General features: G+C 35.5%; 1 protein-coding gene across 19 annotated transcripts in view; it reads left to right on the top strand.

Annotated features, from left to right (window-relative positions):
* dlg1a (discs large MAGUK scaffold protein 1a) overlaps positions 1-24,332 on the top strand; it is a gene marked incomplete at its 5' end in the record, with an annotated part of 125,356 nt that extends 101,024 nt beyond the window's left edge. For 9 of the 19 annotated variants that reach the window (XM_081380785.1, XM_081380781.1, XM_081380797.1 and 6 more), the window contains 11 exons: positions 6,333-6,447; positions 9,709-9,885; positions 12,389-12,455; positions 14,721-14,820; positions 18,082-18,123; positions 19,595-19,645; positions 19,763-19,864; positions 19,948-20,120; positions 20,258-20,367; positions 20,463-20,554; positions 23,294-24,332. In XM_081380785.1, coding sequence (XP_081236911.1) covers positions 6,333-6,447; positions 9,709-9,885; positions 12,389-12,455; positions 14,721-14,820; positions 18,082-18,123; positions 19,595-19,645; positions 19,763-19,864; positions 19,948-20,120; positions 20,258-20,367; positions 20,463-20,554; positions 23,294-23,400 — 1,136 coding nt within the window. In that variant the 3' untranslated portion in view covers positions 23,401-24,332. Of the gene's footprint in view, positions 1-6,332; positions 6,448-9,708; positions 9,886-12,388; positions 12,456-14,720; positions 14,821-15,130; positions 15,156-18,081; positions 18,124-19,594; positions 19,646-19,762; positions 19,865-19,947; positions 20,121-20,257; positions 20,368-20,462; positions 20,555-23,293 lie in introns of all 19 variants that reach the window. The other 10 variants (XM_081380784.1, XM_081380783.1, XM_081380795.1 and 7 more) reach the window with 5 other exon arrangements.
* Positions 24,333-25,545: the final 1,213 nt, after the last annotated feature.

Here is a 25,545-nt window from a genome sequence, read left to right as displayed (position 1 = left end):
TTAAACATGCTAGAAACATGTTAAAATAAGTTTGAAAGATGCCAGTAACATGTTAAAATATGTGCTAATACAAGCTAGCAACAAGTTAAAACATGCTAGAAAGATGCTAGTAACATGTTAGCAGCATATTAAAACATGTTAGCAACATGTTAGAAACATGTTTTATTATCAAAAAGTATATATTCTTTATACTTTATTACTTTTGTTTTTGATTTGAAATATTACCATTTTTACAGATTTTGTGAGACTTAAAATTTTCCATAGCGTAGTCTGTCATCTCCCCTTCATTGTTGCTTTCCATACAAAATCTGCACACCTACTGTCATCTTGTGTTACAACACGGGTGTCAGTTTGCAAGGCTTTGGCTCTCAGTGCCACTTTCAGTTCAAATATAGATGTGGAAGGTTTCAATAATGCATTGTAATGTTGATACACTGTAATAGTGTTTTATTTCCACATTGTATCATAATTGATTTTACAAAACAAATTTGTAACCCATTTTTGGGGCATTTGTGACCAGCCTCTGCACTGCAGTGAACATACTGCATTGAACGTTACATGTTCATAGCTGTGACAGAGAAATGACCGACCTCCACATGAATCTGTTTGTTATCCAAGCAAGACATCTCATCAACATGCTCTCTGCCCAGTATTCAATCAGCAAGCTGGAGATCGGTCATGCCAAAACGAGGCGGCCACAGGTGCGAGCAGGGTTCAGGCAGCTCCCTGTGGGGAGAATGAGCTGAGATTAGATCCAACTCCCTCTGCTCTCCATATGCAGTGTGCGACAACATGCATAATAAAGCATCGGAAAGCACAGACGCAGCCCTCACTTTGACCAATGGCTGCTGAGGGAGGACCTTGTAAATTCTCCAGGGCTTCTCATAGTGAATTTATCTGTGCTGCATGTTGTTTTTCATTAAGTGCGATAACCAGAGGATGCTTTATATATCTAACTAAAGAACAGATGTTGTGGTGTAATGCTTTTAACTGAGATGAGTCATTCCAGAGCCTCCATCTTGTGACATGAGAAACAAATGTCATTAAACGTACTCGGATGGTGGTGTTTGGATAGGAAATGAAACCCTTCAGGGCTAGACTGCTTTGATCAGAGGGATTTAACGGCTCTGAGGATCTGTGCTGGAGCTTAAAGACATCAGTGTCTGACACACACACAGCTGGGCTAAGCACAAGTCCCTCTTCAGTGACATGCCCTCAGGTTATTTACAGACTTAAAGAGAAATCTGCCCATTTCACTTACCTCAACTGAATCAAATGCTTTGTAATTTTAGTAGGACCGCACAGTCAATGAAAACAGTGCTTGACTATGATTTTTCCGATCGTATATACAGTATAAGAAGGTGCGATCAAGTAATGCTTCAGTGTCGGCATGTCTTCTTATTATGAGGAGCTTTGGGCTTGCCGCCCCATTGCAAAGTAAAATGTGATCAACCACTGATAACAGCTGTCAAATATCACCACCTACATTAATAATGCGTTTTAGCTGCACTTTATATTTCATTAATAATCGCCATAGTTTATTTCCGTGAGTCTATCGTTCTAAGACACTCCCTCTGTCTCATTTATATGTTAATGTGCACTTTTCTTTAAATAAATAAATTACATAGGGATGCACTGATACCAGTATCTGTATCGGGCCGATACTGCGCTCATGAACATGAACATGAACTGTTACATGATTTATATATAATGATTGGTTCCCCACATTATTACAGGAAGGTAGTACAGTAATCACATTACGTTTTCCAGAAAGCTGCCTCATGAGAATGGCCTATTAAATCGAGTTCTCTTTCATGTCTTGAAGTTTAAAAGACAAATTCTCACTAAATTATGTCAGTATGCCCTTATAGGCAAGTATCCTTGTGAAACATAGGCGGTTATGTCTTAAGTGAGCGTAAACAATTGAAAAGAAAACGCGTGTGTAACAGTATGTTGGATACGTGCAGCTCTTAAAGTGACAGTAGCCTAACAAACCTACTGCTGTCTTTGTCCTCAATGTTAATCTAACAACAAAAGACTGAGAAATCACTCACTGCTCTTGACTGGTTGAGCCCTGTTCGAGCAACCCTAAATATTCCCTGTGATATTAAATTAAAGATAAAATATGATTGAACAATAATATGAACAACAATATTAAAATGTTTAATAATAATAAAATGCTTATTATTATTGTGTAGTTTTTTTAAGATATAGATACAGTAGGTTATATATAGACAGCTGATTGTATATGTAACAAATATTTTTGGTAAAATTACTGAAATACAACATTTATTGAATTGCTTAATCAATGTTTTACACAAGTTTATGCTGCAATACTGGAAATATGTTTCCCCCAGACAATGGAAAATCCTGGAGTTGCTTATTTAAGCATATTTTGGGCTTGTTTTGTCAGACCAGATTGCTAGCTTTTCTTGCAAGATCTGGCAACACTGTAATACTTAGATGGCATGTATAGCAGCAGCGCTGAGGTTTTACTGTGCTCGTGTCAAAAATGAGTTAAGCTTCTTTTAATGCCTTAAGGAGATGACTAAAGTATTAGTCAATGTTATGTATAAACTGAGAGTGCTTTAGCCACATACATTAGCTCCACGCACAGACTACAACGATAAACTCAGTCAGATTAACGAAGAAATCCTCCCTCACACCTTTTTAAAATTCATATATTCATGAGATCACAGCTGTCTAACTTTGATTTGATGACGGGGAAATTTTGTGACTTTGTGTTTGGTGACTGTTTTTTTCTTTTTCTTATTTGGTCTACAAAGTACTATTGAAGTGATTTGTGGCCAAAGCATTTCGCAGCAGTTTGCTAAATACTCATTAAGGATGCAAAACATCTGTACCTTATCTTTTACTGGCGGATGTTGGATATTTATTTCTGTTCATTTTCCCCTGTTTTTACATTCACATTATCTTTGCCGTCATCTAACACTCACTTAAAGTTAACCTTATAAATACTAATAACACTCTTAAATGTAATCTTGGAATTCTCTAAATGAAAATCCGTTTAAACTTTAAACAGTTAAAGGATTTTTAGTGGATTATGTTTCATTTGTTTATTGTACACCACAATATTGTCCATTTATTGATTTTTAGGCATAACTTGAAAAAAATTACTGGCATATCAGCATCACTATTACAAGGAAGTATTGTACTTTGTAGCTAACTTGTCCGGTACCATTTGTCCAATGGACACGAATTATACCTCAAATCGTGCATTAATTTAGCTTTGACTATTGTACCATAATGCCATTTCTAAATATAAAATCTCCTAATAATTATTCATCCAACATTCATTCTTTTGAAACGTGACTCAAAACATATTATTCCCTCTCTCTTCCTCCCTCCTTTTCAAGCTTTCTGAAAGCCCCTTAATTGTTTTGTTTGACACAGGATTGGTGATGATAACATTCTGAATTCTTGATAACACGAAGGCCTTTCAGTGTTCTATGGCAGCACATGCATCATTACTCCCATTAAACTAATCATTCAAAACCAGTGTAATCCTGGGAGAAATAGCATTGTTTCCTGTTGTTTCATCTGCGTGGACTCAGTGAGCAGTCATGAAAGTTCTCCAGTCTTCATTATGAAGGACTTTGTAATACTTCTCTATCTAATTATAAGCTTTTGTTCATCACCGGAGACTTGCACACATCCATTAAATCTCATTGTTCTATGTTTATCTACCAAGGGAAGATGTACATGCAGAGAGAATACACGACAGAGATATGATTTATTGAAGATAATTTAATGTTGGATAGTACTTATGAAATATCCATATTGTCTCATCAGATACAGTTCTAAAAAGGCAACAACATCTCCAACAATACAGTAACGTGTATATCAAGCAGAGAATATTTATTGTATTTGACATACTTTTACTTTATTCATGTGAATGTGAAACTCAACATTTTTATGAGTTTAGATAATAAGATTATTATTATTTTTAGTTTTTTTTTTTCACAATTACATGAACACAAGGATGAATTTTAAATTTGACTCCTTTGGTTTGAGCTTCTTTTTTTTTTCATGTACCCATGGATATGTAGTTAAACTGAAACACAATTTATTATGAAATATTTAACTAGTATATTAATTATTTCCTCTCTAATCAAATTTTTTTTTTGTGAATATTTTTTCCTCTCCTCAATATCGCTTTACATCCTGTTAGTATTTTGTAGCATTCTTATATAAAAAAAAGCAGTTCCTCAATGACATCATCCTTCAGGAAGACATTTTGGTGGAAAAAAAATAGTAATATCAGTAATGGATTTAATGAATTTTGATTTTGTGATGTTGTGTGATATTAGTTGGTTTGTCTGTCATTCCAACTAAAAGAGAGTAAATAAAGAACTTCAATTTGACACCAAATGTAAACAGTGATTCTCAATCCCTCAGTGAACATTGACTATAGCTTTTTATTACCACCATGGTAGGTTCCTCAGGCATAGTTCACCCCAAAATGAAAATTCTGTCTTTTACTCACCACCAATGTCATTCCAAAACTGTATGACATTCTTGCTTCTGTAAAACAAAAAAGAAGATATTTTTAGAAATTTCTCAGTGTTTTTTGTTGACACAATGGAAGTCAGTGGTAATCAAAATGGTTTGGTTTCTTCAAAATATCTTATTTTATTCTCCACAGAGGAACGTTAGTATTATAGGTTTGGAACAACATGATGGTGAGTGAATGATGACAGAATTTTTCAGTTTTTGGGGTGAACTATCACTTTTAGAGCATATGTTTCACTAGATCATGCATATTTACAGAAATACCCAAATACAACACCGTCATTTTATTTATTGTACAAAAGTTACTGCATAACAGGAATGCCCATGTGTATTGTTTTGGGTGTTTTTTGACCTGCCTAAATCCTTTTCCCAATTGAATCCTGTGGATTAGCAACATGTTCAGCCACGTGTACTGTGTGTGCAGTCGGGCTAAATTTGCTGTAACCCAGCAGATCCTCAGAACTGATGCTTACACCAAACCTCCGTTGCTGACAAATATCATCACAAGCCTCAGTGCTCCTCTATTTCTTCTGTTGTTAGCTCACTCTCTGTTCTCTTCCTTTGCTTGGTGAAATAAAGAAATAAAGGTGTTGTCTTGTGCTAAGCAAGCCAACATGGGTTAGGGCTGTGACTTCAACAGAAAGAGAGAGCGAGCGAGACTGAGAGAGAGAGAAAGAGAGGGAGGGGTGAGTGAGCAATACAAGCACTGTTTAGTCCATTAGCATCTGTTATGTCGCTGTGCTGTAGGTGCTCAGAGAGGCTTTGCGTGGAAGCGTCCAACTAAGGCAAGTTACACGCGCATACACGCGCTCAAACACACTGGGAGAGCAGCTGTGTGTGATTTGGGAGCTGTCCTTCAGCACCACAACACAATTGAACTCACATGGAGGGGTAGAGACAGACACGGAGAAAACCGCTCGGCAAACTCTTTCACTCTCTCTAGACTCCTGCACGGCTCTGAGAAAAGAGTCTGTAAGTATGCTGATTGACTTTCAACTTATCTGAACACTAATTTGTAGCGCGAAGGTGTTAAGTTATTCACTGGAAGGAGAATTAAAGTGTTTTCTTGTGCATTTGAATGTTGAATGGGTGTTTAAATGTAGCATAATATAATAGTTGTATTTTTTTGTTTTTAAAGAGGAGGTTAAAAGCATGTAATTGTTTTTTTTCTTATCGAGTTGCCTCATATATCATTGACTGGCTTTTTATTTTTTTTATTGAAACCTGTCATGAGCTCTTTATCAGGACACTTGTTCGTGCAAATTATAATGTCAACATATCGCTCGTGTCCTACAGCTTGAATGTATTTCTTACTTCCTCTGAGGTCAAACATAGGGAAAGAGCAGGAGCGTTATGTGAGTTAAACCACTGAATAATTCATGAACATTTTCACCGTTTCAGTCTAGCGTGAGCAAACCCTCTTCACGCAGTTTGAGTCCTTGAAATGGATGATGAATTCAGCAGATCTATCTTATTAAATAAGATTTCTCGAACACATCAGACTGTATCCATCCTCTCTACCACTTTACGGCTTGCACAGCTGTTAATATGTTGATGCATCTGTCTGCTCTTTAGTTTTCATGCGTTTGTAACGCTCACACTTGACTAACCTCAAACAGAGATCTTATACTTTCTCCTATTGCTCTAAACACACATCTTTCTGTCTGACTTTTCTTCCCCATCTCCATCAATACTACTGATCCGCCCTGAAGCTGTAGGCGTTTGAGGTGTTTTTCCTTGTTGCTTATCTCTTCTCAGCAGGACAGCATGTGTAATGTACTTCTCTGTGTTTCCAACAGAGTACAGTCGATTTGAAGCCAAAATCCATGATCTACGGGAACAGATGATGAACAGCAGTATTAGTTCAGGCTCTGGCTCCTTGCGGACTAGTCAGAAGAGGACGTTGTATGTCAGGTGAGCTCCCTCTAGTCACCACTAGTTACATTTGATCTTCAAAACATGCTTAGATCCTTAAACCTAGAGATTAACACAAGACTGTGGCACTTCTGCAAAAACAACTTCACACAGTATGTAGTACATCTGGTTTTACTGGATCGTATTTGCCTATTATATTATATTATATTACATTATATTATATTATATTATATTATATTATATTATATTATATTATATTATATTATATTATATTATATTATATTATATTATATTATATTATATTATATTATATTATAAATGTTGATAATTTTGTAATACGATCTGTTCTAGGAAAATCTGTAATATTTTGTTAGAATGTTTGATATAATATTACATTTATATAAAAAGATATTAATAATTATAATGTTTATAATAATAGTTTTCACTTGTGCATTTTCACTTGTGGTATCAGACATTTGGACCCCATTGTGTATATGTTTATACACAATGGGGTTAATGCATAATAATATATTCACATATTTCACAACACATGCAAAAATAAAAATGTATCATCTTGGTATGGCTTTCATTAATATTTGACCAGCCTATTTTTTCCAAGTACATTGTTCTGCCTGCCGCTGATTGCGTCATAGGCGGCCCCTTATGTGAACATGCCATTGTCTGAAGTGTGCCTGTTTTTTTATTTTTTTTTTGCTCTCAGAACATTCAGGCCAGTGGTTACACAGTAGATTGAATCACATATTTTCAGGCAGATACATGAAGGGCTCTGTATTGACAGAGCTTGCCATGTTTTTGGAGCCATTGTCAATCATTTCACCTTCCTGTGTGTTCACAGGCTCTCATCACTCCTAGCTTAGCAGGTTGGTAACGGTTAGATGTAAAGAGATAGATGATCAGGATTGTAATGTGAAACTACTGCTGAATTGTTGCTCTTATGTGGCTTTTGTTTAACGTTATTCCTTAGCTCTCAGGTTGCTATTCTTATGTTTTAATGAGAATAGCTTTGACATTTTGAGGATTCGAAAGCCCCCCGGGCTCTGGATTCTCTACACATCCATGCAGAATTCACTGATTTAATATTGGATGTGATTTCTCAGCTTTGTCACATTGAGCTCGACCCATAATATGTGCATGTTGTCCCTGCATATATTTATGTGTGCTTATTTCTTTAGAAAATAATACACACAAATTGGTCATCATAAGAAAAACAACATTATTTTAACTGACAGGAAAATCGAAACGAAATTGAATTGAAGGACATACCACAGAACGTAGTAAATGGATATAATGAATGATTAATGGAACAAATGGTGATGGAAATGAAGATTATATTTGTTGTGTCGCTATGTCATGTGTAGCGCCGAAGGGCTTCCATAAACATCCTGTCTCTAAAGTGTATGTTGGAGTGAGGCTGTTTGCTCAAGTTTGGTTTATTGCAAACTTTTGCATTATAGGATGTAGTTTGTGGTTGTTTCTAAAAGACTTGTACTAACACACACTGTTGTTGCTGTCAACTTGCTTTGACAGATGTTTAAAATCACGCAAGGATGCCGGTAGAACTGCAGTCATCTATTCCCTGCAGCATGTCTGCAAACCACAGCATTTCTGTGACACAAAGTCAAGGTTCACTTGGATACCAGTGACATGTACTCTTAACTTTTTGACTTTTCTTTTTCGTGTGCTTAGAAACTATGTATAGGCCTTTTTCATGACTCATAAGTGATAGTTTCTACTCATACAAGTGTGTAATTGTGTAATTCCACTGGATGTCATAGTACATATATAATTTTGACCTTTCTGAAAGGAACATCAGTTTTATGATCTAATATTCCATTAAAACCATGTATCTATACGGATTGAGCTTTTAATGTGCATTCCACCGGCCCTTTACTATAATGATTTAAGGTCTCTGCTTCAACTGTACAAGGATACAAATGTTGCCTATTACACCTCTAAGCTGATTAAGACTGCACAGAATTCATCTGCATCATTTGCTGAAGAGTTAAATAGGCGTTCTTTACATGCATTTGGAGGTTAAAGAGGGCTTTGGTGTCTGTAATGTTCCTTAAAGCCCCATAAGCTTCTCAGATGCCCTGGCTTCCTCCTGGAAGTGCTTCATTATTGATGAGGAAAAGGATAAGCTAGTCAAGAGCTTGGATGGCTAGTTACTTCAGCTCCAGTTCTCTTAAATGCACATGCACACATGCACAGAACAGCAGTGGCCTACTTAACATCTCAGGAAATCTGTCTGTGGGCAAAATAGTTAGGAAGGCTGGCTTTTTGGAATTATAGAATGGTTTTCAGATCTTTATGGTTGCTTAAAATTCATAGAAGCTTGTGTGTTCACAGTCTAGAGGCTTTTCTTGCTGTTTATTCTACACCCTTGTAGCTTGTAGCATTTTTATTCTCATGCAAGACCACTTTTAATGTTAGAAAGGGTTTAATTCCAAAAATCATAATTTTGTTTGGCATGCCCCATTTTTATCCTCCTCTCTGACCTTTAAAATAAAGGCTGCTACTGCATCTCTAAAGCTGAAGTGGTTTTTTTTTTTATGTTAAAAAACATTTTCCTATTCCAGTGTAATATTCAGAGACGAGTGCAAACTGTACCTAAAAATAACTCTTAAAGGGATAGTTCACCCTAAAATGAAAATTAATGCATATTTTTCTCACCCTGGTCTTGTTCTAATGCCGTATGGTCTTCTTTCTTTTATGGACCACAAAAGGAGATTTTCAAAAAATGGCCTGCTCGTGCTCGTCCATATAACAGCAGTGAATGGCGACCAGCATCATGTTTGTAAAAATGGATGCAAAAGTATCAATAAAATTGCTGTATATTCCAAGTGTTCTGTGGGTAAAAAACTTTTTAAAAACTCTCCTTTTGTGGTCCATAATAACACCAGGGTGAGTAAATGATGAATTTATTTTCATTTTAGCGTGAACCATCCCTTTAACACTTTAGGCTTTATAAAAACTTTTAGCTTATTTGAATATTGCGACCCAACACTGGCTCAACCAATAGCATAAGTTTTGGACGCGGATTATCGGTTTGTCCAACCAATGGAAGATGGGGCGAGTGTTTGAGAATCAAAAACTTAGACAAACAGAAATTGCAAAAATGGTTTGAATATGGCACAGAATTTATAAAAAAAATTATGAGCCTTCTGGTTGAAATGTCATGTTTGTGACGAGACACTATATCTAAAATTATCTTTGCTCTATAAAAAAAATTATAATAATCTTCTTCTTCTTCTTCTTACTTCATTCTTCCTCCTTTAGAGCCCTGTTTGATTATGACATAACGAAAGACTCGGGCCTGCCCAGTCAGGGACTGAACTTCCGCTTCGGCGACATCCTACACGTCCTGAATGCCTCGGATGAGGAGTGGTGGCAGGCGCGCCATGTGACTCCAGATGGCGAGATGGAGGAGATGGGCGTCATTCCCAGCAAGAAGAGGTAGGCTATGCCCCCATGCATTCCAGAACATACTGTACTGTAGAAAGTTAGGTCAGTTAACCCTCTTTACCGTGATTAACACAATTTGTGCATTTAATGCCACATTACCCACAGCTCATAGTCTTTCCTCTATTGTTTCTTTCACAATGTCTTGCGTTTCAATTCAATGCCATTTTTCATTTTGGTTTAGTTATCACCCATTGTGTATAGTAATTGTTAATAATGAGGAATGAGCACACATGTATATCTGCACAATGGCATCCCAGACTTATCACATTTGAGACTAAATATACTTATCTGACAGATGAAGAAAAAGTATCTCTCTTTGTGATGAGGGTATTAATTTGACTCAGCAGCTGGAGATTGAAAACTATGTGGGCATTTCTTCAAACATGAGCACTTTTATGCCCCAGGGGTTTTAATTTTTATTAAAGCTAACAGATTTTATTCTCTTTTGTTATCCTAAGATCCTGTTAAATCCTGTATTTGTTTAGTTGTTTTTGCTACTTGTAATGCTTTTCATTTATAGAATACGTTTTACCCTTGTCGCAGACCCAGGTATTAAACAAAGAGCCGAATAATCATAAACACTTTCAATATTTATTGTGTGGTAATGATATCAATTAAAATAATACAAATTACAGTCGTGGTGTCATTTCTACCACAACCAACAAAGTTGACACCAATAAAGTTTTATCAAAACTTTGCTGAATTGTACAGAACGTGACAATATAATTTAATCGTATTTAGGATACAAATGATGTAAGCCATGAAATTAGCTTTAGCAGGACAAAGTCTGCTCTATTTTGATCAAAGTCATGGGTTTACTGTCACCTGATATTACAAAGTCTAATTAGAGCGTTGAACTTCAGCGCTGATGTGTGATGCCGTGAGTTTCCCTCTCATTCTCTCAACTCAGCTGAATGCTGATTGAAAGTTGATAATTAACTTCTCACCTGATGCTAAAAATGTGCCTCTCACGTCTTCTAACTGATCACAGGGGGCAACCAGCAAGAAACAAGTTGGGATTTCTCTTTGTGAAAGTTTCTGTAAATAATCCTATATATTTTAAACAAATGATGTGATCTACATCCTATTTCCTGGTACTTCATGTTTGGATTTTGGAGGTTAGAGGTAATCTAGATCCATCAAAGCATGGTTTTTGTAACAAATACACCACCTTCAACAATAATTTACGGTCAGGTGTCAAATAACTTGCTGTGAACCATGTTCCTTTTATAATTTTTTTTTATAACTGATTTGTGCATATGCATGCAGATGTCTTGACCATCTCAAGTTTTTTTTGTTTTTTTTTTTAACAAAAGTATTGGGACACACCTCTAAATTAATTAATTTCAATTAGACCAATTGCCACAGGTGTATAAAATCAAGCATCTAGCCATGCAGTCTGCATTTACAAACATCTGTGGAAAAAAAATGGCGCATGATGCATAAAAGTCGCCAATGGTCGGCTGATTCCATAGCTGAAGAGTTCCAAACTTCCACTAGCATTAATATCAGCACAAAATCTGTGTGGCGGGAGCTTCATGGAATGGGATTCCATGCCAAGTAGATGCCAAGTACAATGCCATGTGTCAGATTAGTGGTGCAAAGAATGCTTCCACTGGACTCTGGAGGAGTGGAAATGTGTTCTGTGAAGTGATGAATCACGTTTCTCTGTTTGGCAGTGTGATGGACGAGTCTGGGTGTGGCGGATGACAGGAGAAGGTTACCTGCCTGACTTCATTGTGCCAACTGTAAAGTTTAGTGGAGGAGGGATTATGGTGTGGGGTTGTTTTCCAGGGGTTGGTCTAGGGCCCTTACTTCCAGTGCAGGGAAAACTTAATGCTTCAGCACACCAAGGCATTTTGGACAATGCCATGATTCTGACTTTTTGGGAACAGTTTGGGGAAGGAGCTTTTCTATTCCAGAGTGACTGTGCCCCAGTGCACAAAGAAAGGTCCATAAAAAACATGGTTGAATGAGTTTGATGTGGAAGAACTTGACTTGAGCCCTGACCTCAACCACATGGAACATCCTTGTGATGACCTGGAACAGAGATTGCATGCTAGGTATTTTTGTCTAACATCAGTGCCTGACCTCACAAATGCTCTACTGGATAAATGGGCAAATATCCCCACCAAAAAAACACTCCAAAATCTTGTGGAAAGCCTTCCCAGAAGAGTGGAAGCTGTTATAGCTCCAAATTGGGGACTAACTCCATATTAATGTCTATGTATTTAGAATGCAATGTCATTACAGTCCATGTTGGTGGAATGGTTAGGTGTCCCAATACTTTTGTCCATATATTTAAGGGTAAAAATTGCATATATCACTTTTCTCAAAATATGTTTTGCTACGATTTGCAAAAAGGTTTTTGGCTTCATACGTTTTTCAATAAACGTTTTTAGTTTATACACATGTACATAATGAACACAGGAGAGCTTTTTTGTATTAACAGTGAAAATACTCGCCCTACATTCTCTGTCTCCTTTCTCTTCAGGGTGGAGAGAAAAGAAAGAGCCAGGTTAAAGACGGTCAAATTCAACTCCAAGTCTCGAGACAAAGCAGTAAGTGTTTGCTGCTCAAATATTTACCATGTCTGGCATGACACAAACATGCTTTTAATGCTTTTATTAAGATAGCCTAATACGTTTTATAGACTAATACGTTATAAATAGGTCTTTTGTGTAAAAAAATTATTTGGTTTACCTGGAGTCATGCCAACATAACCTTAATTTGACAGAAATCAGAAAACATGATGAACACGCCTTGTAGCCTATTTTGAAAAACTGTTGTTTTTATGATATTTTTAGATGAAAGTGCTAATAAGATGTTAAGCATTAGAAACATTTTGTTGCACCTTCCTCTTGTGTGACATTTTAAAAGTCAAAACTGTTCTCACATAGGATGACTAACAGCTGGCAAGTGTAAACTCTAACAAAGTAGTGATGTACTATATATATACAAGTGATGAATCATTCTTCATGAATGAGATGCTTGTTTGAAATTTTAATTTGTGAAATAGATTAAAATGTATTTTTACTAAACGTAGTGTACTAATCCTGTATGTTTGTTCAATTCTCTCCTATGTAAGTATTCTTAACAGCATGTGACTATTAGGGCTGGGTGATATTACAAAAAATTATTAATTTAAAATAAAAAAAATTCATCAAGGATGCATTTAATTGATCAAAAGTGACAGTTACATGACTAAAAAAAATTTTTTTCTTTCAAGTAAATGCTGTTCTTTTGAAATTTCTAGTCATTTAAAGAATGCTGAAAAAAAAGTCACCTTTTCCACAAAATATTAAGCAGCACAACTGTTTTCAACATTGATAATAATAAGAAATGTTTCTTGAGCACCAAATCAGCATATTAAAATGATTTCTGGAAGATAATGTGAAACTGAAGATTGGATTAATGGCTGCTGAAAATTCATTACAGGAATAAATTACTTTTTTCATAATATATTAAAATAGGTAACTGTTATGAAATTAAATTAAATTGTAATTATATTTCTATTTGTTTTGTATTTTTGATCAAATAAATGCAGCCTTGTTGAGCATAAGAGACTTCTTTCAAAAACATTTTAAAATCTTACCAACCCCTAAACTTTTGAATGCAGTGTGTACAGTATATAGATCTCAATATTTTTCAGCATTTTGATGACATTCGATACTTAATAAATTCTGTTCAAAAGAACCAGAACCATCATTTCAACTGAACAGCCATTGTAGATAAAAAAAAAGTTGAATGCAGTAATGTTTTTTTTCCCCAATGTGTTTGCACTACTATAACATAATAACACATTAATATAATCTTTTTTTACTAGCAGATTTTAGTATAATAAATATCCCACATTGTGAATGGGCTTAGTTGAATGATAGAAACATCATTAAATCAGTTATAAATAGATTTATTGAAATTACCTGATTCACAGAGATAAATTAACTTACCATCTTACTCTAACACAGATTTAAAAAAGTTACTTTACTTTAGTTACTTTAATAAAGTAATAAACTAATAAAGTTTAATATATACAGACAAGTAAGAACTGTACATCCAATCGAATCATGTCATCTTTAGAAAATGTAATGGCCGAATAAAAAGCACCTTTAAATCATTGCGAAATTCACAATGTTGATTCATTTTAGATCACCACAGAATATATTGCCGATATTCAATATTGCCCAGCCCTAGTGATTTTAACTTTGCAGCAGTATTGTGTTTAGCAAACATCTCCTGCACCGGATAAACTCATCATCCACTCTTCAATGTCTTAGCCTTTTCAACTGCATTCACTAATGCAGCCTGAGTGCATGAACGTTTCAGAGAACAAAAGATAAATACGCTTGCCATTGATGTCAAACTGCTCTTCACTTTCTCTTCCTGCAAATTAGTTATCCATCTATTTATGTCTTTTGTGCTTATTGTAGCTTTGTTCCCGTCCAAACTTTTTGATCAGTGCCAATCACTAACTTTAATCCACTAACTAATTGCGAGGGTTGCATGTCCTTGAGTTTGAACCCACTTTGCTGACCATGGTTGTGGTAACCACCCTTTAAGTTTATCTGATATTCAGTAATCCCTCATAAACTCAACTGTGTCTGTTGCCATCTCCAAATCAATATCATGTTACATGTCTATTTATAAGCATTAGTGATTTTTGTCATTCCAGCATCATTGTATTGGATGGCGGTGGCCACAGAGCCAGTAACATGGGCATCTGTTAAGTTGGGCATTTGTTCATACTTGAACTAGACACCCAACACCATTCCATCTGTTCTTCCCTTTTTGTTCTCCCTCCCTCCATCCCTCCCTCTCCTTCTCAGCAGTCATTCAATGACAAGCGTAAAAAGAACCTCTTTTCACGAAAATTCCATTTCTACAAGAACAAGGACCCCAGCGAACAGGAAACAAGCGATGTGGACCGTAAGTACATTAGCCGCGGTCACAGAAAAGCACTGGACGTGTGCAAGACAGGGTAGTGGCACCGACACCTCTGAACGAAACTCCTGCTTCTGCAACAACACTAAACATGACAGGAAATTTGATTGATCATGCATCAATATGAGATGATGTAAGGACAGAATGTCTGTTGAAGACCACTGAAGTCTGCGTATCTGGGTTTGTTGCAAGGCAGGAGCGAAGTTCTTCGGTAAGACCAGATATGTTGTTCCTGTAATCATTGTTATTTTTGTGGTTTTCTCCTGTTCCTTGCTCTCTGCCGACTGCTCCACAGGACCTGAGTGACGACAAAGGCTTGAGTAAGTCCACAAAGGCTACAGCAGGTCTACCCCACCGGCCCCACCAAATTCCCATTATTCCCCATAAAACTGTCTTGCCCGTAGAAGTGATGTTGAGTTAGAATTGTGTTGTGTCTGCAGCCTGTTTTGCATCTAGACGACCATAAAACACAAAGGGCCAGATTTACTAACTTTACAGAATATAAATCACTGTATATGAAATAGCGATATATATATTATCAAATCGCGATTATAAAATCAAAGGCTGCAAACTTAATTAAAGAAGTATATAGTCTGGTGCGCTGCGTGTTTCAGAGTGAAGAGCAGCACTGTGTTCATTTACAGCTCATAAACATTTACAGCTGTGTTTTGAGAGCGGCTTTGTTCACAGTAAATTCTGCTTCTCCGTCGCTGCATGTGCTCAGAGTTTCTATCTATCTATCTATCTATCTATCTATCTATCTATCTATCTATCTATCTATCTATCTATCTATCTATCTATCTATCTATCTATCTATCTATCTATCTATCTATCTATCTATCTATCTATCTATCTATCTATCTATCTATCTATCTATCTATCTATCTATCTATCTATCTATCTATCTATCTATCTATCTATCTATCGTTCTATCTATCATTCTATCTATCTATCGTTCTATCTATCATTCTATCTATCTATCTATCGTTTTATCTATCTATTGATCTATCCTATCATTCTATCTATCTATCTATCTACCTATCTATCTATCTATTGTTCTATCTATCTATCGATCTATCCTATCGTTCTATCTATCGTTCTATCTATCGTTCTATCTATCGTTCTGTTCTATCTGTGATTCTATCTATCTTATCGTTCTGTCCTATCTATCTATCTATCTATCTATCTATCTATCTATCTATCTATCTATCTATCTATCTATCTATCTATCTATCTATCTATCTATCTATCTATCTATCTATCTATCTATCTATCTATCTATCTATCTATCTATCTATCTATCTATCTATCTATCTATCTATCTATCTATCTATCTATCTATCTATCTATCTATCTATCTATCTATCCTATCGTTCTATCTGTGGTCCTGTCCTATCGTTCTATCTGTCTATCTATCTATCTTATCGTTCTGTCCTATCTATCTATCTATCTATCTATCTATCTATCTATCTATCTATCTATCTATCGTTCTATCTATCGTTCTATCGTTCTATCTATCGTTCTATCGTTCTATCGTTCTATCTATCGTTCTATCGTTCTATCTATCGTTCTATCGTTCTATCTATCGTTCTATCTATCTATCTATCGTTCTATCTATCGTTCTATCTATCTATCTATCGTTCTATCTATCGTTCTATCTATCGTTCTATCTATCGTTCTATCGTTCTATCTATCGTTCTATCTATCTATCGTTCTATCTATCTATCGTTCTATCTATCTATCGTTCTATCTATCGTTCTATCTATTGTTCTATCTATCGTTCTATCGTTCTATCTTACTATCTATCTATCGTTCAATCGCTCAATCAATCTATTAATCGAAATATTAACTTAAAATCTCAGGGGGTACTTCAGGTAAATATTTTACCTCTAAGGGGTTTGGCAAATAAAAAAGTTTGAGAAGCTGTGGTTTAGGGCTTTGAACAAATGCTTACCCCTATTCCCCTTACTAAGCAATCGAATTAATGATTTTTCACCTGGTGACAAGTGCTCTGCTTAGCAATACCTTGGAAACCACCTGCAACAACCTAGTATTTGAGCAGCGAGTTCTGCACTGCTCACATTTTCATCAGAATATGTACAAAAGTAGTTATTGCTGTGATTCTGCTTTGGGAGGTTATGTGCACACAGAGACTTTTGGGGACAAATATATCAAATGCAAATATTGTTGTAGTCAGAAGAATTTAACCCTCATGTTCTGTTTAAGGTCTGAGTGACCACCAGGCCTTTTTTTTTTTTTTTTTTGCATGTCAGGATGATACAGTAACTTGCTTTAATCTAATAGGAACTCATTATAAGCAAAACATTTAATAATACTCAACTACAGTATATTGAGTTCATAAAAATGTAGTTGTGCAAAAGTTTGGGGTCAGTAAGATTTCTTTCATGTTTTTCACTAAGGCTGTTTTTGATTGAAAATAAAATAAAAACAGTAATATTGTGAAATATTACTACAGTTTAAAATAACTGTTTAAAATAATATATATTTTGAAATGTAATTTATTCCTGTGATGGCAGAAATCTTCATAAAAATTTCTTCAGAAATCCTTCTAAATGCCGATTTGCTGCACAAGAAACTCATTGTTATTATTATTATTGAAAACATTACATTTATACAATGATTAAATGTATATATTTATACATTTCAGGATTCTTTGAGTAGAAACTTCAAGAGAACAGCATTTATTTGAGATATAAATCCTTTCTAACTTAAATGTCTTTACTGTCACTTTTTATCAATTTAATGCATCCTTGCTGAATAAGTAAAAAAAAAAGAAAACTCATCCCAAACTTTTGAACAGTACTGTGAAAACAGTCACGCCAGAACATGAGGGGTTAAGATTAGCATGGTTGATGTGAAAGAAGGTTATTTACAATCTCCCTTGACTTCCGAATGTTTAGTATTTCTGTCCTTTATTAGACTTCACCACCTAAAAAGTGTCTCCATGTAGGAGTGGAGCCTCTCTCCCGAGAGACTGTCTTGCGTGCATTCAGAGTCTGTTCGATGATTTAAAAATTTTCATACGGCTGAAATGCCAAATTCAATTCGTGGAAGCAGTTTTATGAGAAATTGAGCAAAATGAGATCAGCTTCAAAGCCTCAGATGTCCTGTTCAGGTCCTTAACACTGCCATCTGCTGGTGACTGCTCTTAGTGTGTCTGGCGTATTCCTGCAAGGCTGGTGTTTTTGTGTCTCTGGTGCTTATTTTCCCTTTTTATGGTTTCAGAGCATGTAACTTCTAACGCCAGCGATAGTGAAAGTAGTTACCGTAAGTGTGTGTTCCCTTTTATTTCCTTTCATCATGTTTTTGAGTTCATCTCTTGAGTGTTTAATTCCCTTTTGTTCTCTAAACTTTCCTTTTATGTTACACACACACACAATTGAAATATGTGTACTATTTAAGACCAATATCAGAGTCAGGATTTTGCACAAGGATAGTTTATTTTTAATTTTGCATAACAGAACATTACAATTGTTAAAAAGGTGTTAAAAGCTAATGTAAACACACTGTTGATTTAGCCGACAGAAGCTCACCATTGATTTACCATGCTTTATAGTTCATAGCATGATTTGCCTGTGCTGAGAGTTTCAAATGATAAAACAGGTGCTGTTATCTGTGTACCTTGCTTTAGTGATCATGCCAGGGACAAGAGCGTATTACAGCCTGGAATATTACCTTCAAATAACATTTGAACAGGCCTGTGTCTTTCAGCATTTTGTAAATCATGGCCTGTCATTCACGTCGAGTGGGCGAGGGCTGAAAAACCTCTTGAACTTTTATTTAATGCTACATGGCTCTCAAATATATCTCATCTGAACAGTGAGTGAAAATTAGAGACTACTGTTCGCGACAAAGGCATGCTTTCATAGGGTATAGGGTACAAGTAATATATTTGAAATGTAAATGAGCAGTAATAAATACAAAAGAAATATATATTTGAACGCTCAATATCAGATTTCAATTACATTTCAATTTCCATGTACAAGTGGTTGACTAGTCATACAACAACATAGTTGATTAGTGAGGTTATTTATTAATTAATTCATTTATTTATTTATTGCCACCAGTCTTTTAACCTTAAACTTGTACACTATTGCTTAAAAGTTTAAGGTCGGTATGATATTTTTAATTGTTTTTGAACAAAGTGCTCACTTTGGCTGCATTTATTTGATTAAAAATACAGTAAAATCTGTATTTTTTTAAATATATATATATATCATTAGATTTTAAAATGTAATTTGTTCATGTGATGGCAAAGCTGAATTTTCAGTAGCCACTACTTTAGTCTTCAGTGTCACATGATCCTTCAGAAATCATTCTAATATGCTTATTTGGTGCTTAGGAAACATTTCTTATTATTTTCAATGTTGAAAACAGCTGCTTAATAGATTTTTGAATATAAAGCTTCAAAAGAACTGCATTTATTTTAAATCTGAATTAAAATCTTACTGAGCCCAACCATGTGAACGTTAGTAGTACACATTATTTAGCATGCCGAATAATTAGCTAACTAATGAACTTTAGCTGTTAGACAGCAGGTTAATGAAGCTAAGAAGAGAAAAACAGTCCTACTCTTAAAATGCATCTCTGATGCTTGTCAAAATCCTCTCAATCAGAAGTACAAGCAAGTTAGGTAAGGTATAGAAGAGTTTAGCTGAGGCTATACAGCACATACATGCTGGTTTAATTCTATTCTCTAAGATTTTTTAACTTATATCAGTATTTCTGTCTTTACTAGGTGGACAGGAAGATTATGTCCTCTCTTACGAGACAGTCAGGCAACAGGAAGGTGAGTGTCTTCTTGCAAGCTTTCTTTTATTATGGTACATTAGTTTTTATTACTCCATATAACTTACATGTAGGTGTCATTGTAAATCTCTGTTTGACTTATTATTGTGGTTTACAGCGAGTTACGCTCGTCCAGTGATTATCCTTGGACCCATGAAAGACCGGATCAACGATGATTTAATCTCAGAGTTTCCAGACAAGTTTGGGTCATGTGTTCCCCGTGAGTACAGTTTTATTATTTCTTTTGCAGTATTTCAAATATCATCTGCACTGTTATAATGGCCATCACTGTTCTTTGACCAGACACGACTAGACCAAAGCGAGACTACGAGGTTGATGCCAGAGACTACCATTTTGTTGTCTCACGGGAGCAAATGGAAAAAGACATTCAAGATCACAAGTTCATCGAGGCGGGCCAATATAACAACCACCTCTATGGGACGAGCGTGCAGTCAGTGCGAGAGGTTGCAGAAAAGGTGAACGAGTTCAACATGATAGGAAGTAATAAATAAACGTGTGGCAGTAATAAAAAAGGAAGTTTTGTGATGACCTTTTGATTTCACTGTGCAGCAGTTCATGTGACAATCTTTTTTTTTTTTTACTGTTCTTTAAGGGCAAACATTGCATCCTGGATGTCTCAGGCAATGCCATCAAACGACTCCAGTTAGCACAGCTCTACCCCATAGCGGTGTTCGTGAAACCAAAATCAGTGGAGAATATTTTGTACGTTGTTGTATATCAAAGGATCCTCAAACACATGATAAATGCTAAACCTTGACTGATTGGTACTAATAACAGGTCCTCTGTGTCCTCCTCAGAGAGATGAATAAGAGATTGATGGAGGAGCAAGGCAGGAAGACTTATGACAGAGCCATGAAACTGGAGCAGGAATTCTTAGAGCACTTCACCGGTGAGAACAGTGGAATACACTTACCCACATCCAAATCAATTCTGACCTTTCTACTCAAGTCATTTTCATCATGTCATGTCGTCTTACCTTACCTGTCCTGCAACAAATCCACACTCTACTATAGAGGGGTGCAGAGATGTTGTCAAAACCTGCAAGACTTTTTCCTATGGGGTTTTATAATGGGGTTTTTCTAGTAAAATAAGGTCTTGAGGATACTTGAATGTTTTGCTCTACAACGTAAACTGCACACACTCACACACCAATGTTGTTACTTATTATACATTTTTATTATTTTTTTTTAAATAAAAACAACTACTTCATAATTTCCGTTTTCAGATGGGTGTGTGTAAAACATTCAAGTATCATCAAGTTATGTTTACCACATAACATGGCATGTGAGTTGAGTGGTAATATTTCTTCCAGAAAAGATTCTGCCCTGCTCACTCGGTCCGCTCTGGGCCGCTCACTCAACCCAGAATGCTCTTTGTGATCTGCTATAAGTTGCAACCTTATACATAGCCTAAATGCACAGTTAAAGGGATATTTCACCCAAAAATTTACTCACCCTCAAGTTGTTCCAAACCTGTACAAATTTCTTTCTTCTGCTGAACACAAAAGAAGATATTTTGAGGAATATGGGTAATCAAACTGTTGATGGTCCCCATTGACTTCCATAGTATGGAAAAAAAAATACTATGGAAATCAATGGTGCCCCACACCTTTTTGGTTACAAACATTCTTCAAAATATCGTCTTTTGTGTTCAGCAGAAGAAATAAACTCATACAGGTTTGGAACAACTTGAGGGTGAGTAAATGATGACAGAATTTTTGGGTGAACTATCCCTTTAAGACCGAAGAAGACGACGAAATTGAAGGGGAGTGTGGAGAAACTTTTTTAGCGAAGATGAATTTTGTGATGTACTAACAGCGAAGTTCTTTTTTATTTATTTATAGCCTACTACTTTTTAAAATATTGCTTTAAAGCCACAAATATCATAACTGTCATCTATAGGCATACTGTAGTTAAGACATTTATTCAAGAAATTCATTACCAGCAGAAAGATGTAAAGTACAGAGAAATTTATTGAGGGAGCGGGATTTGAGCGAATGTCGTTTTATTGGTGAGTGTGAGCAATCGTTTGGGCCGTGAGCGATTGAGCAGAGTACACTGGCGTAGAGCAGAATCACTCACATGCTCTAAAATAGACATTATTTTACTCATATAGTAAATTGAAAAACCCCTTTATAAAACCCCATAGAAATATCTTGAGTGAATCAGTGGTGAATTAGTTTTCCGGGTATTAACATCATCCCTGCACGACTCTATTAAACTTAGATATTTTGACACACATCCAGTTTTATTCCACCTGTTTACATTGATTCTAAAGGGGTAGCGAAAAAAAAGAAAGAAAAGGAAATTCTTTTATCATTTACTCACCCTTGTGTCATTCCAAACCTGTACAACTTTCTTTCATGCAACACAAAAATATCATTGTTTTTAATAATTTCTCAGTGTTCCTCAATGGGGTCCAAAACAACATTGATCCCCAATGAATTTTATTGTATGCACAAAAACAAACAGAGATATGTTTAAAAATAAATTATTTTATGATAGATGAAAGTATGTTTAGGAATGACACGAGGGTGAGTAAATAATGACAGTTCATTTTTAGTTGAACAATCCCTTTAAGACACAAAACGAATTATGTTTACATTAATCCCCCCACCAAGACACGCCGTGTTGACAGATGCCAAGCTTATTGATTTCAATTTAATTAAAAAGCAATCAACATTTTCACAAAACCACTGCCATTCAAATAATAAATAAGGTTGTGGTTTTCAAAAAAATATCACAAAAAGCCTTACAGCAAATAACCTTTAGCCTGAGGAAAGATTGCCTGGAGTATTTCCAGTAAAGTTTCCTTGAGTTTTTATCTTACTAAAATGTCTATTTTCTATGGAAGCTTGTTTCCGCCACTGAATAATAAATAAATAATAATAATTGCAACTTTTTATGTCACAATTGCGAGTTTACATCTCGCAATTCTGACTTTATTTCTCAGAATTGCGAGATATAAAGTCAGAATTACGTGAAATAATGTCTCAATTGCGTGTTATAAAGTCAGAATTACGAGATATAAAGTCAGAATTGCGTGAAATAAAGTCGCAATTGCGTGTTATAAAGTCAGAATTGCGAGATATAGTCAGAATTGCGTTATAAAGTCAGAATTCTGACTTTTTTTCTCGCAATTGCGACTTCATTTCTCATAATTGCGACTTTATATCTCGCAATTGCGACTTTATTTCTCAGAATTGCGACTTTATTTCTCAGAATTGCGACTTTATTTCTCAGAATTGTGACTTTATTTCTCAGAATTGCGGCTTTATTTCTCAGAATTGCAACTTTATTTCTCACAATTCTGACTTCACATCTCGCAATTCTGAGAAAAAAAGTCACAATTCTGACTTGATATATCACAATTGTGAGAAAAAAAAGTCAGAATTGTGAGATAAAAAGTCGCAATTATTATTATTTATTTATTCAGTGGCGGAAACAAGCTTCCATAATTTTCAGTTTAACTCAATATTCAAAATAAATAAGTATTACAATTTCCAAAACAGAACATTAAAAGAGGAAGCAATCAGTGGGAAATCATTATGGGCTGCATGTACTTAGTCTCAGTCTTAGAGTTAAATGTACAGTATTACACATTGATGTTGATCTTATCTTTCTTGCAGCCATTGTACAAGGGGACACATTAGAAGAGATCTACAACCAGGTTAAGCAGATCATCGAGGAGCAATCTGGGCCGGTCATCTGGGTACCAGTCAAAGAGAAGTTGTGAGATGGCTGGAGACAAATAAACCTTATTCCTCTTTCAACTTTTTTTGTATTTTTCCCCCCACCCCCCGTTTTCTTTTTTATACTAACCTGGCCTGCTGCTGACATTGGCTTTCTGACCCCTGAGCATAGGAAACTTGATTTCTTTGGATGGGCTTGGGGTCATGGTGGTCTTACAGCCACTTCTCTCTCACTCTCTCTCATGCCTCTCTTTGAAACTGCTGTCTAGAACTCGCATCCCAATCTCCGCATTTCATCCTCCGGTGGGAGGAGACATGCCTGAACAGCGACTTACTGGACAGATTATACGGTACAGATTCCTTAATGTTTAAGGGAGGTGACTTTCTCGAAGGAAAACCAATGAGTTAATGCATTATATACATTTTGGTTTGTTCTTCCCCCCCCCCCCCCAAATATGATCAGAAGTTAAAGCTTTCATGTCTGTCTCTGAAAAGACATAAAGCAACACTTTGCATGTTTTTGCATTAAGAGCATGGTTTGGATTATTCTTTTTGATTTAACATATGTTCATTTTTTTTTGTCAGACAGATTTGAGCTATGTGAACTGCTGCCGTCATATTACTTTTGTTTTCTCTCGTTTATTTTGTAAAAATCAAGCAGCCCACTTGCTCTACACAGCTGATCAGTTTTGTCACAAGTGCACAAAGAGGACAAAAACATTTGGCACAAAAGTTCTTCTTTTTATATTAAATGTCTATTTGTCTTAACAATCTGTGTACATTTTAATCATGGTGCATATGGGAGTAGAGGTGAAGAAAGGAACGGCTTATGATTATCTTTCAAATCCAGGTGATGACATATTCTTACTTCAAGAAACAGCAATGCAAATAAGAGAGTATAAATTGTAATGTATATTCAATCCCTCAGTATACTGCCTATTTTGTTATAATAAAAGTCTATATTGAGCTTTAATTCAACTCTATACCTATGGGAATTATTTTCTTTATAATGTCAGACATACACTCATATAAATATGTGTGTATGTATATAAAAATAAATATATATATATATTTTCATTTACTTTTACCTCCATCACTTTTGTTGTTTATGGTTTGTTTTTATGCAAAATCAACACTGATTCACGGGACACCTGGGCTGAATGGTGGTGATCCATTTGCATCTGCTCAAACAATATGAAAAAACTCAAGTTGGCAGTTTGTAGTCTTCAGCTCTCTCTCCTATGTAGTTATGTCATGTTTACTTTTTCATGTGACTTGCATGATTTCTAAAAGCAATAGTCTTTGACACATTAAATATGAGTGAGAAGCGGAGGAGAGGGCTTCTCTTTCTGTTTTCACCTGGGATTGTGAAAATGTCAGAGTTAGCATGAGCTGTAAACGTTAGAGGCTAGGAGATTCTTGCCTCCATGTATGTGAACTTGTCGATTACCCATAGCTGAAGAGAGATTTGCTCTGCCACTCTCTAACACAAGCCTTTAACTCTCCACCAGGGGCCGCGCTGACAGCATCCCCTTTTCATTCTTAAGTTACTCGGAGATGATTGTTTTCTAAAAGATTGCTTCTCTAACTTGTCTTCATGGCTTTCTAACACACTTTTATGACTAGATTATGTACATAATCTGCCAACTTGATTCATTCCATTTGTCAAAGAGGAGAACAGCTAATAAAAACTTTTTTTCTCATACACAGTGTTTTGATTGTATTTTTATTTTTATTTTAGAAACAAAACTTGCATCACAAGTGTGTTGTGACTGTCAAAACATTTGGTAACTGAACAGAAGTTTAGAGTTTATATATAGTGAGAACATGTTACAATGTTTACAATGGTACAATAACTGGCAGGATACTTTTTCTATTATTCCTTGGCACAAATTTCACAATTTCAATTCTTGTGATTTGAATCCGATATTGATTCAATGAAAATATCTCACCACCTACTGCTGTAAACATATCAGCTGTCAGCTGGTAGCCTATTATTATTAAAGGTTTACAATAACAAATTAAAAATACAGTAGGCCTAATACGGTTTTTATTTTATTTAACAATATGTTAAAATATAATAAATATGTAATCTAGTGCACATATTTGGCAAAATACTCCTCTTTAGCTAATTTTAGTCAACTAATGTGCTAGGCTATATAAAAGGTCATTAAATGGCTTTCCTGAGG

Source organism: Scardinius erythrophthalmus, assembly GCF_964197995.2.
Source record: "Scardinius erythrophthalmus genome assembly, chromosome: 12".
Taxonomy (NCBI): Eukaryota; Metazoa; Chordata; class Actinopteri; order Cypriniformes; family Leuciscidae; genus Scardinius; species Scardinius erythrophthalmus.
Note: the sequence above shows the minus strand (reverse complement) of the source record. Positions and strands in the feature narration are given on the sequence as shown.